The 12772-nt window shown below is 35.0% G+C and overlaps 2 protein-coding genes and 1 pseudogene across 2 annotated transcripts; 1 reads left to right on the top strand and 2 right to left on the bottom strand.

Annotated features, from left to right (window-relative positions):
* The first annotated feature begins 407 nt into the window (after positions 1 to 407).
* Positions 408 to 1772, top strand: LOC139845319 (probable glutathione S-transferase). Its single transcript, XM_071835575.1, has 2 exons — positions 408 to 728; positions 1431 to 1772. The coding sequence occupies exons 1-2, from the start codon at positions 411 to 413 to the stop codon at positions 1770 to 1772; spliced, it is 660 nt and encodes a 219-aa protein (XP_071691676.1). The 5' UTR covers positions 408 to 410.
* A 236-nt stretch (positions 1773 to 2008) lies between these two features.
* On the bottom strand, positions 2009 to 4279 carry LOC139845318 (amino acid permease 6-like; annotated as a pseudogene).
* A 389-nt stretch (positions 4280 to 4668) lies between these two features.
* Positions 4669 to 7397, bottom strand: LOC139845317 (pyruvate kinase isozyme A, chloroplastic-like). Its single transcript, XM_071835574.1, has 7 exons — positions 6850 to 7397; positions 6683 to 6770; positions 6408 to 6598; positions 6209 to 6324; positions 5912 to 6155; positions 5598 to 5826; positions 4669 to 5101 (listed from the first exon to the last, which is right to left on the bottom strand). The coding sequence occupies exons 1-7, from the start codon at positions 7312 to 7314 to the stop codon at positions 4782 to 4784; spliced, it is 1653 nt and encodes a 550-aa protein (XP_071691675.1). The 5' UTR covers positions 7315 to 7397; the 3' UTR covers positions 4669 to 4781.
* Between the last annotated feature and the right edge of the window lie 5375 nt (positions 7398 to 12772).

Raw genomic sequence — 12772 nt, 5'->3', positions numbered from 1 at the left:
CTTGGATCGTTCTCAAGGTTTCCTCCGCGGCAGCGATGAAGGCGGGTTATTATCGCTGCATCGGCATAGTCAAAACGGGAGATGATCGCAACGGGTGGTTTAGTCTCCCTCGAGTGATCCCATTTGCTGTCCAAAAAAAATTAATAATCAATCAATTCAACGATTTTTTCTATAAATACAATTACCACGTATGATAACCCTTAATTTTAGTTTGATTAAGTTTCCTGAGTACGATCTTGTAGGATCCACTTCTCTATAAGTCTCAAGCATATATATATATATATATATATATATATATATATATATATATATATATATATATATATATATATAGAGAGAGAGAGAGAGAGAGCAAAATCGTAAAATTTCTTATACATTTACAAAAGTTTCTTTTCAATTTAATTTTTGAAATGGGGGGCTCTGAGATCGTGTTGTTGGATTTTTGGCCAAGCATGTTCGGCATGCGGGTGCGGATCGCACTGGCTGAAAAATGTCTCGAGTATGAATACAAAGAACAAGACTTGGCCAACAAAAGCTGTTTACTCCTTGAGATGAACCCGATACACAAGAAAATTCCGGTTTTGGTACACAATGGGAAACCTATAAATGAGTCTAGTATTATCGTTCAATATATTGACGAGACATGGAACGCCAAGTCTCCGTTGATGCCTTTTGATCCTTATGCTAGAGCTCAAGCTAGGTTTTGGGCTGATTTTGTCGACAAAAAAGTACGTACGCCTTCTATTTTTCTTTATCCGAAAATTTAAAGTTTCTTTTTTTTGGGTAAGCGAAGAAACTCTCCTATGAATGATCACATTGGCTCCCCATAGAAGGTAAAACCTCGGGTAATCAAGCCCCACGATCGCGAGACCTGGTACCGGGTGAATTGCGCATTATGCGCACCCTCTAGTCACACTCCATTTTTGAACAATTTGGCATAGTCGGAAATTGAACCCGATTGGTGTATTTCATTGGACAACTCGGTGACCACTCAGACAAGCCTGCGTGGATAAAGTTTAAAGTTTCTATGAATGTGAATATACACAATGTTACGAACAACTAAGATTTTATTAAAAAATCCCTAGCAAGACGTTAGAGATCATTGAATATAAATTTTTGCACTAATTTAGTGCAAAACGGTACAAATTGCACCCTAATATTAGGGTTATCAACACCGTTTTTTTCCGTTCACCACAAAATTTGTTCTCTGCTTTTATGTTATGGTGTAGTATACAACGTCATGAAACATGTTTACATGTTTAGTAGTGTATGAATTAAAATTGATAATGTACGGATGACTCCTCCTCATAATATTAACATGTAAACATTGCCCTTGTTAACGTGATTATTTTTTAAAATGGTACTTGCTTTAGTAAAAGTTACGGTTTGTAAATGATTTATGTAATATTGAAAGGAAATAAAATTCCTAGGTTTATGAGGCTGGAAAGAAAACTTTGACATTGAAGGGGGAAGAACAGGAAAAAGCAAAAAATGAATTCATAGAAATTATGAAGGTATTGGAAGGGCAGATTGGTGAAAAACCATATTTTATGGGGGAGTCCTTTGGGTTTACTGATATTTCACTAATAACCTTCTACTGTTGGTTTTATACATATGAGACCCTTGGGAATATTAGTATTGAAAAAGAGTGTCCAAAGTTGATTGCTTGGGCTAAAAGGTGCATGCAAAGGGAAAGTGTCTCCAAAACTCTTCCGGATTCAAAGAAGATTTATGAGTTCTTTTTGGAGATGAGACTTAAGTATGGTTTGTAGGTGAATTATTCATTTCACCACTTAAATTTTAAAATTGTAATAATAAAGTGAAGCCCATTGTGTTACCCACTTTGTCATTATCATTTATCTTAGGTTTTGTATAACACATCAATACATCATGAAGATGGATATACAATTCATAATTACAAACCTTTTGGCCCAACAATGCATTTAGATTTTAGGCCAGTGATCAATTCTAAAACATGAACACAAAACAAACAGTAGCTAATTAAGACTTACGACACCGATAAAAAGAGCTTGGAGGCCTTAACAGACACAACAAGACCATTAATCGATCCAGCAGCCGCAAGAAGCGATACAACCAAGCAAACCAAACTCAATAGCCTCAATGAAATCCAACACAAAGAGTTCCTTCTAATTTTCGCTTGCGAAATGTACATTTCTATTGGAAAATGTACTGTCAATGGCCAAAACGTCGTCGAACCAATTAGTGCCAGAAAAGCATTGAAAAATGGAAACATTGTGGCCACCAACGTTGCTAGTAGAACGTATATTGTCCTACAAATTAACCTAAAAAGATTAATCCTAAAGTAGCCGAATTCGTATTCCTTGTTCACTAATCTGCTCTCTGGCCACTTTATACGGCTCAAATTCTCAATCAATGCAAACACTGGTTGGACTACTACCTACAAAATGACACAATTTGAACATTTTGTTAAAAAAAAAAAAAAAAAAAAAAAAAAAAAAAAAAAAAAAAAAAAAATTCAACTTTGGTGGCTTAATAATAAATTAATTGTGTAATTAACTAAATCTACCTGATAAGCACCAAGAAGGTGTATGACAATGCACAAATTGGCAAAGTCAACGAGCCAAAATGGGTCATAAAATCCGAATCCTGTCAAATAATTCCCTGGTGCATTGTTTCCAAACGCCGCGTATCCTAATAGCGCACATAACACGTAGAACGATGTAGAAGCTGTAATCCCAACGGTTGTAGCCGTTTTCATCACTCTGTTTTCTGAGGACTTGATTTTAGAGTATCCTGTATTATTTTTAAACGACGAATATATTAATAAGAAAACTATCTAGCAACGAGGTAGAATACACAGTTACAAAGAGATCGACAACATAGATAGATAGAGTAAAAAAAATTGTTACCTGTATCTCGATGAGTATCGAAGTGAATGAATAGGAAAAAGCAATGTCTCCAATTGCACAAAAAATGTTCCACATTTTGTTCATGCTTGACATGTTTTCCATGGGTGGTATTCCAATGCTTGTTTTAGGATGGCCCCCTCCTTTAGTATACAAAAAAAAAAAAAAAAAGAAAAGAAAAAGAAAAAAAAAGAACATTTAGCAATATATCAACCTAACGAAAGGGTCACGAAATAATTCAGTTAAGTCACGTACATCTGATAATACCCACCCTCTCAGGTAGCATGAACAGAACAAGATAAATAATACACATTATTATAAGTTTGAATAATCATTGACCTGCAATTTTGGCAAGGGAGAGACCAATGCCAATGGTTGAATAAGCAAAGGACATGATAGTCGCGATGATAGAAAGGAACGATAGGTTGTGGAAGTTAGGAATTTGGCACAAAACGATCTCTATGGACGCAAAGATGAGCAGAAAATAATTGTTCAACGCGTGACACCCTGAGTCATGACCATATTTATGAAAACAGTTCGATCTTTTAATCGCCCTGTGTATACATAGTATTCACACAAATAAAAAAAGTCATTAACATGATTAATATTAATACTAGTATTAAGATTACAGTTAGAATGTTATGTAGTCCTTACGCCATGCTGATCGACGCAGTGATGGTATATCCGATGCTCACTCCTACTAGAGTTTCATATTGGGCTATTGCACAAAATATGTATTGAAGTCCTCCTACGACCACAACGTGATTAAAGATTTGTTAAGCAAAGTGTTTGATGATAAAGAAAATATGATCTGCTTTGCACAAGTTAAACTAAACATGATCCTAGCTAACTGAATATTGAATACAAATAATTTATTTATATTTATATGTACCAAGATTAGACTTGACGGCCTGCATGTAGTTGTAGTTACGAGCGCCAGTAACAGGGTGGGGAGATCGATAGCAGTTAGTAAGTAAAATGCAAGTGTACCACGATATGATCGAAAACGCTAACAAAAGTGACGTCCCTAAAATCCAACCCAGTTGTGCTAAACACCATGTTAATGACAACACTCCTGATCCTACCACTGCTGTTATTATATGTGCACTTGCACTCATCCATGTTCCTATTAATCAATTTTTACAATAACAAAATCAAATTAATAATTTTTCTTATCTTAAAGATGATAATTACGGTAATTATTTTAATTATTAACATAACAATATGTACTTGTTCTTATTCATCGATTGATGAAAAGACTTGGTTATATGTTATCGTTATTTTAGTAATAAAAAAAATGTACCTGTTCTTTTAGGTTTTCCATCATCATCGACAAAATCGTAAATGGCTTCAACTCCTTTTTCTGAAGAAAATATTTCTTGATTCTTCATTTCGAATCACTAATTAAGAAGGGTGGTTTGATAACTGATAAGTTAGGAGAAGAACAAGAAAAAGAAGTATATATTACAGAATAAATTAATAGGTGGATGGGGGTTGATTTTAAGAATTTAATTGCTAAAAAATATGTACATTGCCTTTAACGAATTTAAATGGATTTATGGCAAACAAGGCTAAAAAGAAAAAGAACTGAGACCAACCAAAAGTCAACCTATGAAATTCAGAGAAATAAGAAGAGAGTAAATACTAGTAATTTAATGCTTCTCATGACACTTAAACAAATGATGTGTCAAAAAATATATAAGACTAGTGGCACATTGCAGAAGAAACAGTGCACAACAAGCAAAAGTTGAGTAAATTGTCAATACAAGAATGAGATACAGGACACTGCATAATTGTTTCTTAAAACTGTAAAGAGGTACAGGACATATACTTAGTTATGAACATGAACATGGTTCTAATTACAAAACTATATACATGTAAATAGGAAAACCTTCATTCAATGATTATAATTTGGAGTGATTGATAAACTGATGGAGTTGAAATCCCATCTGAAACAATTAGAATAACATCTCCTTTTTCCAACATCCCTTTTGCTTTTATTAGAACAGTGGATTTAGAAATATTGGCATCCACGTCATCTGACAAGTCAAAGGCGATCGGAACAACACCCCATTGCAAGATCATAGCCATTCTTGTATTGTTATCATTTGTAAATGCAAATATTGGAGAATTGGGCCGGTTACGAGACAAAAGTGATGCCATTTGTCCGCTTTTTGTGTACACAAAAATGGCATCCACTTTAAGTTTGTTTGCTGCATTGTGTACATGAAAATGTCAATGATTCCAGCATCGTCTAGGAATAGTGTTAGAGGTGGCTAGATGATGCTGTGGGATAACGGTTAAAAATGGGTTTGGATTGTAACTGGTATATGTGGTACGGGTCAAAATGCTAGGCTGACCAGCCAATACCTTTTTTCCATTATATTTTTCTAACGACATGGGCTGTTGTTAAAGTGCATAAAATGTTTGTACAAAAAGAATGTCAATCAAAAGTTAAATATAACTCTCATGTACACACGTTAACGACTGCCCTTAGGGTTGTTAGAAAAATTCTAAACTTATTTTATGACAATAGAATTTAAAATTTTTGAACAAACGCGATTTAGGTTTTCTTTTGCATTACAAATAAACTTTGGTCAACCTTCACTGTGTATACCACAACCCGAATTGGCCCAATTATCAGTATATGGGTCTAAATTATCAGCTCTAAATAACTAAATGTAAAACAAAGCAAGAAATAGGGTGTACCCATTTGGGCTGCACAGTTGCACATCTGTTCGGCTATTCGATCTGGCAACGATTCTCCCAATCGAGGAAGAACTTTTTGTCTGTTCACCTCACGGATCCATAGTTCTATTCGGGTGCTAGTCATTTTCAGGACAGATAAAGCCTTTTGACCATATGATCCGATTGCAGATTCACCAGACAGCATCAAAGCATCAGCACACTGTCTAACTGCCTCAGAGACATCAGCTACCTTTTTTACAGTATAAAGGTGTCAACTTTGAGATCAAATTACAATACTTTTGGCATAACAAAACAAATTTTGGCTCAAATCGGACCTCGGCTCGAGTTGGAGTAGGATATTCAATCATCGACTCAAGAAGTTGTGAAGCTATAATTACCGGCTTGTTTAGCTGCCTGCAAAGATGAACTATTTCTTCCTGAACAGTCGGAACCTGTTCCAACGGTATTTCGACTCCAAGATCACCTCGTGCCACCATGATTCCATCTGACGCTTCGACTATTTCTTCAAGTTTTTTAAGAGATTCGATACTCTCGATCTTTGCCAATACCTTCACAAATCTGTGCATTACATTATACAAGAACACAATCAAGTAATCTATATTTAGGCTTACTTATTTTTGGTTAATAGGTGGTCCTTTAAATGCTTAATAGCAGCATCATCTTTCACAAATGAAATAGCAATAAAATCAACACATTCTGATATTCCAAACTCGATATCGGACCAATCCTGTGATCAAAATTCATTATCCATAATGATCAGTTTTTTCATTGTTAAATATGTAACGAGTAATTTGATTCTAAATTTCGAACCTTGTCAGATAAGGTTGGGAGGTCCTGATGTTTGTCAACAAGTTTTCCATTTCTCCAAAAACTCAGTTTAGCTCGAGGCAAAAATAGGCCAGGGTCCGTACATTTACAACGCAAGTCATTACCAATTATCTCTATGACTTCAAATGCTGCCATACCTCCATCAACAACAAGCTCGTCGCCCACTTTGACACCTAATAGCCGAATTATATAAACTTTAATACAGTCACAATAGCAAACTAAAAAAAATAGAATTATACTAAGATTAGTTACAACACCTTCATTGAAGCCTTCATAGCTTGCTTGAACGGTGAAAGGACGACAAACCTCGCAATTTTCAGTAGTAAAGAACCAAATTGATCCTTCCTGATAGTCAAACATGAATCAAAATTGAATCTTTATATCTTTTTCGTCATAAAATTAAGGATAAAAAAATCAAAAAGACCTCTGCTTTAACAGAGGACGGAGCTCCATGATCAACAACATGAATTTGACTGCCTTCGGTATCAATCATCACAGAAACACAAAACCCTTTTTCTTGATTCAATTTCTTGATCTTCCTAATGACATCTTGATGCCACTCTCTAGTATTATGACACATATTAAGCCTAGCTATATTCATCCCTCCTAAAGCAAGTTCCTCCAACTCTTCATACGAACAGCACGCGGGCCCCACCGTGCACACAAGCTTTGTTTTCCTCATACCCAAAAACCCATTCTCTCTCAGTTCCATCTCCTTCACAACATCAAATCCTAAACCATCTACTTTCTTTAACAAACTCTTAGTAGCTAAAACATTAAGTTGTGTCTTAAAAGCGACTCTTAGAGGCAAAAAGTGGACATTAAATGAATTTCTTTTGAAATTTGATCCTGATGACATGAGAGCAAAATCGGTAGCCATTGAAGCCATAGATCGAATACAAGAGTTAAAGAATCGGTCAACTCATATGAAGTTAGCTGACAAATAACCAAATACACCAAAGTTGATGTGGAGTTTGGTTGTTGGTAGATAAAAATATTATCAAAGATGGTGGACAATATAACTTTAATAACAATATAAAAGTGTGGCGGGCTGCTAAGAATTTAATAGCAGAAGGGCATATATAAATATATTAAATATAAATATAAATTATGAAACTTTAGTTGATAGTATTAAAGAAACCCTATTTGGGTAGGGGTTCTGCTTTAACAGGAAAACAAAGTATGCAGTTTAAACAAATAAGATAGTTACCCTGTGTTGGAGATACGGAGAACTTTAAACAATTAGAGGGAAGATTTCAGGAAACTCACACGAAGCTTCTACGAAGTTGTTAGGAAACTCACATGTAGCTTCTACGAAGTTGTTAGGAAACTCACATGTAACTTCCACGAAGTTGTGAGAAAATTCACATGTAGCTTCCACGAAGCTGTCAGGAAACTCACATGTAGCTTCCATGAAGCTGTCAGGAAACTCACATGAAGCTTCAAAGAATTGTTTTTAGCTTACTCTTTAAACCATTCTATAAATAGACCCTCTTGTAACTCATTGTAAACACACCACAAATATTCAGTAAATACATTCTCTAGTTGGTCCGTGGACTAAAGCAATCACAACGATTGCATATAACTACGTTATCTCTTGTGTCGATTTACATTTCTTGCATTTATAATCTTTCGTTCATTAAGTGGGTTAGTAATCTTGTAGAATTACTATCGGTGAGTGATCTTGTTGAATCACTTGCGTTGTTTTGGGTCCTAATATCCTTACAACTGGTATCAGAGCACAAGGTTTCGTTAAGGGAACGATAGCGGAAGACGGGAAGTTTAGAATCGACCGATTCGATGGGAGAGACTTTGGCTTTTGGAAGATGCAAATTGAAGATTACTTGTATCAAAAGAAGCTACACCAACCCTTGTTAGAGGCCAAGCCTGAAAGCATGAATGATGCTGATTGGACGCTTTTGGATCGTCAAGCTTTGGGCGCTATTCGTCATTCACTTACTAAGAACGTTGCATACAACGTTATGAATGAGAAGACGACGTTTGCTTGCTTGAAAGCACTCTCTAACATGTATGAGAAACCTACCGCTTCTAATAAGGTATTTCTCATGCGTCAATTGTTCAATACAAAGATGAATGAAGGTACGAGTGCAACGGATCATATCAATGAATTTAATAATATCGTTTCAAGGCTTGAATCGGTAGAGATTAAGTTTGATGATGAACTAAAAGCACTAATCTTGCTTTCATCATTACCGGAAAGTTAGTCGGGTACGGTTACCGCAGTTAGTAGCTCTACAGGAACTACTAAGCTAGCTTTTGAAGGAATAAGGGATTTGATTCTTGGTGAAGATACTCGTAGGAGAAACTCGGGGGAATCGACATCCGGTTCCTTGTTAAGTACCGACAACCGTGGTAGGAAATTTGATCGCGGTGAGAAGAAGGGTAGAAAGAAGTCTAAGAAGAGGTATCCATCGAAAGATAGAAGTGAAGCTGTTTGTTGGGGTTGCAATCAAAAAGGGCACTTTCAAAGGAATTGTAAAAATGGTCCGGCGAAAGGTGTGAACTTGACCGAGAAAGAAAGTGATGATGCACTTTTATGTAGTGTTGAAAATTCTATGGAGTCTTGGATTTTGGATTCGGGAGTTTCGTTTCATGCTACTCATGTCAAAAGCATGATGAAGAATTTTCATTCATATCAAGGCAAGGTGAGATTGGCGGACGACAAACAACTCAATATAGAGGGCATTAGAGATGTTGTATTGAAGAGTACTCTTGGCTCTAATTGGACCTTGAAAAACGTAAGTGATAATGCTAAAAACGAACATATATTTCATAGCATTATCCCTCAAGAAAGACAAGCTTTTAGTTGCAGTTGTCCTATTTACAAGGAATATTCGTTTAAATATTAAAAGGTGAAGACAAAAGGCAGATTCGACAAATTGAAGACGCAAACGACCAAAAAGCTAAAAAGTACAAAGTACAAGCAAAGAGGTTCAAATTATTGATAAGGAACGCCTAAAAATGACAAGAGTACAAGCCGCAAAACGCAAAGTACAAGATATTAAATCATACGAAAGGACGTTCGAAAATCCGAAACCGAGACATGAACCAGCTTTCAACGTACGACGCAACGGACCGAAAGTTACAAATTAATTATGTATATAAATATAATATAATATATAATTAATTATATAAATTATATATTTATATTATATTTATATAATAAAATCCGTCGGCAAGCTAGGAACCAAACTTATGTTAGCTGGAATCAGGGGCTCCGCACTCGCGGAGCTTTGAAGACAAAAACCTCCGCACTCGCGGAGGTCAAACAGTATTACGTGGGCCTATAAAAGACTGGCATTAAGTTCAGCAAAAGCTATTAATTTTGACGACAAAACGAAAAACAAATGTGATGTACCAACAGACGGAATGAACAAATGATATGCACCATTTATCATTCAGCAAACAAAAGCCAATATGTTTGGAAACTTTGGTAAAATTTAATCATTTTTCTACGCTAATCACCCTAATAATTTAAATTGTTACTGATTTCTTGCAAATGAGGGCATTGCAAGATCTTAAGTGTGGGAAGGGGTTAAATTCTTTAGGATTTTTAAAATTTTTAACTTAAACACTTGGTTATCATTAAAAATACTAGTAACGTAGTAGTTGTATTAGAATCTAGTGCTCTCTGATAACAAAGAACAGCCCTATTCTTATATACTGACTACCCACTTCTAGTAAAAATTTTCAAAATTTTCAATTAAATGAACTCAAAATCATGTTTATACATATTTATGAACGATAAAACTAGGTGTTAACACCGAAATTATTGTTACCTCGGAAAGGACATAAATTGAGAAACAAACTAAAATGTTAGAATTCATTTAAAATGGAATAGAGGACAATAAAAAGACAAATAAAAGAAAATAAAAGCCAAGTGTGGAAAAATTTACCAAGTTATTTTAAACATATGTCACATATTTCTGTAAAAATAATTGAAGATACTTTTGCTTTGGACTAAACTAAACAGTTTTACCCGATTTACTGTAAGAAAGATGGATCTACACGATGAATCAATTCCATCGTTAAAAGGAAGTAAAAGTCTTCCGAAAAAGAAACGCGCTTCTTGATTTAGGTCAGGAAGTTGTCGTCCAGACCAGCTGTAGGTTGACGAAAAATCTAGAAAAGTCATCTCTAAAATCAGCAGGAAATCCACGGACCTCAGCATCAAACAGGGTCGCCAAGTGGTCAGACTTATCCTAACCATGAGAGGATCTGTCTTGTAAAATGGGGAGGACGCCGTGCAAATTAGCTGGATAAGACTAATGAATCAGATTCCCAGAAAGGATAATCTCCTTTAAAGATCAAAAATCAGCTTTTAAGACTGATATTACTCAATCCTTGAGATTGACCTTAAAGATTGAGAATTACAAACTCATGGAATTCGATGATATCTAAACTCGAGCTTGAACGAGAAAATATTTTGATCAAAATTACAAACCGATTTGTTTTCTGAAAACCCATTTTCAATGCGTTCATTACCATTGAACGTAAAATCCTAGGAATTCACCTGGAATTCATTAGGTCACCTGAACCAATTCGGGTGTCAACCGTAAGAACGGTGGTTGCATAGCATGGTCAAAGACAGGACCTTGTGCCAGACCGAAAAATTATAAGGGTGATCTTTACTATTGCTCCTACAAAGGATAGTAATTGCATCCGATACGTTATAGACCATAATTAAAAGCATGTCAGGGGACATTGCCTTAACAGTTGCTTGTTCAACGCTTTCCTTTACAACCGGACGGTAGTTTACCGAAAGGTAATATACGGAGCAAGTATACTGGACGTGTTGCTTTCCCAATACAAGGTTAGCAAGTGGGTGACACAAAACCGCAAGTTTTGAGCTAAAATTTTCAAATCTGAAACCCACCAAACCCACAAAAACAAGTTGCAAACACTGGTGAAGGGTTATTCCGGAAAACTTATCTAGGGTAAAAACTAGATTTAATTTTCAAAAGATCAAATGTTTTCATAAAGATCCAATTTCCTAACGGATCTAAATTTTTATAGTCATGTGGGACTGTAAACCATAACGTTACTACCATTGTTCATACCGCCGTAATGAAATCACTGATGTACAAAGTGTGAAGAATAAAGAAGTGATTCTAGTATATTTCAAGACTATATTGCTTGAGGACAAGCAACGCTCAAGTGTGGAAATATTTGATAATGCTAAAAACGAACATATATTTCATAGCATTATCCCTCAAGAAAGACAAGCTTTTAGTTGCAGTTGTCCTATTTACAAGGAATATTCGTTTAAATATTAAAAGGTGAAGACAAAAGGCAGATTCGACAAATTGAAGACGAAAACGACCAAAAAGCTAAAAAGTACAAAGTACAAGCAAAGAGGTTCAAATTATTGATAAGGAACGCCTAAAAATGACAAGAGTACAAGCCGCAAAACGCAAAGTACAAGATATTAAATCATACGAAAGGACGTTCGAAAATCCGAAACCGAGACATGACCCAGCTTTCAACGTACGACGCAACGGACCGAAAGTTACAAATTAATTATGTATATAAATATAATATAATATATAATTAATTATATAAATTATATATTTATATTAAATTTATATAATAAAATCCGTCGGCAAGGTAGGAGCCAAACTTATGTTAGCTGGAATCAGGGGCTCCGCACTCGCGGAGCTTTGAAGACAAAAACCTCCGCACTCGCGGAGGTCAAACAGTATTACGTGGGCCTATAAAAGGCCTAGCATTCGGCCGATTTTTACACATCTTTTTCTTCTTCATTCATACTTAAGATATATATATATATATATATATATATATATATATATATATATATATATATATATATATATATATATATATATATATATATATATATATATATATATTTTAATTTTAATTTTAATTTTAATTTCTAATAATAAGGGTATGTTAGCGAATATTGTAAGGGTGTAAGTCGAAATTCTGTCCGTGTAACGCTACGCTATTTTTAATCATTGTAAGTTATGTTCAACCTTTTTAATTTAATGTCTCGTAGCTAAATTATTAGTATGCTTATTTAATGCCGAAGTAATCGTGATGTTTGACTAAATATTAAATTTGGGTAATTGGGCTTTGTACCATAATTGGGGTTTGGACAAAAGAACGACACTTGTGGAAATTAGACTATGGGCTATTAATGGGCTTTATATTTGTTTAACTAAATGATAGTTTGTTAATTTTAATATAAAGATTACAATTGGATGTACCTATAAATAACCATATACACTCAATCGGACAAGATGGGCGGAATATTTATATGTACGAATAATCGTTCATTTAACCGGACGCGGGAATGGATTAAT

This window comes from Rutidosis leptorrhynchoides, chromosome 4, assembly GCF_046630445.1.
Source record: "Rutidosis leptorrhynchoides isolate AG116_Rl617_1_P2 chromosome 4, CSIRO_AGI_Rlap_v1, whole genome shotgun sequence".
Taxonomy (NCBI): Eukaryota; Viridiplantae; Streptophyta; class Magnoliopsida; order Asterales; family Asteraceae; genus Rutidosis; species Rutidosis leptorrhynchoides.
This window is presented reverse-complemented; position numbering and strand designations above follow the sequence as displayed.

Coding starts and splice junctions, on each gene's coding strand:
- LOC139845319 (XM_071835575.1), top strand. CDS start 411: ATGGGGGGCTCTGAGATCGTGTTGTTGGATTTTTGGCCAAGCATGTTC. Junction 729..1,430: donor CTGATTTTGTCGACAAAAAA/GTACGTACGCCT, acceptor TAAAATTCCTAG/GTTTATGAGGCTGGAAAGAA.
- LOC139845317 (XM_071835574.1), bottom strand. CDS start 7,314: ATGGCTTCAATGGCTACCGATTTTGCTCTCATGTCATCAGGATCAAAT. Junction 6,771..6,849: donor CGTCCTCTGTTAAAGCAGAG/GTCTTTTTGATT, acceptor TTTGACTATCAG/GAAGGATCAATTTGGTTCTT. Junction 5,827..5,911: donor CTACTCCAACTCGAGCCGAG/GTCCGATTTGAG, acceptor ACTGTAAAAAAG/GTAGCTGATGTCTCTGAGGC.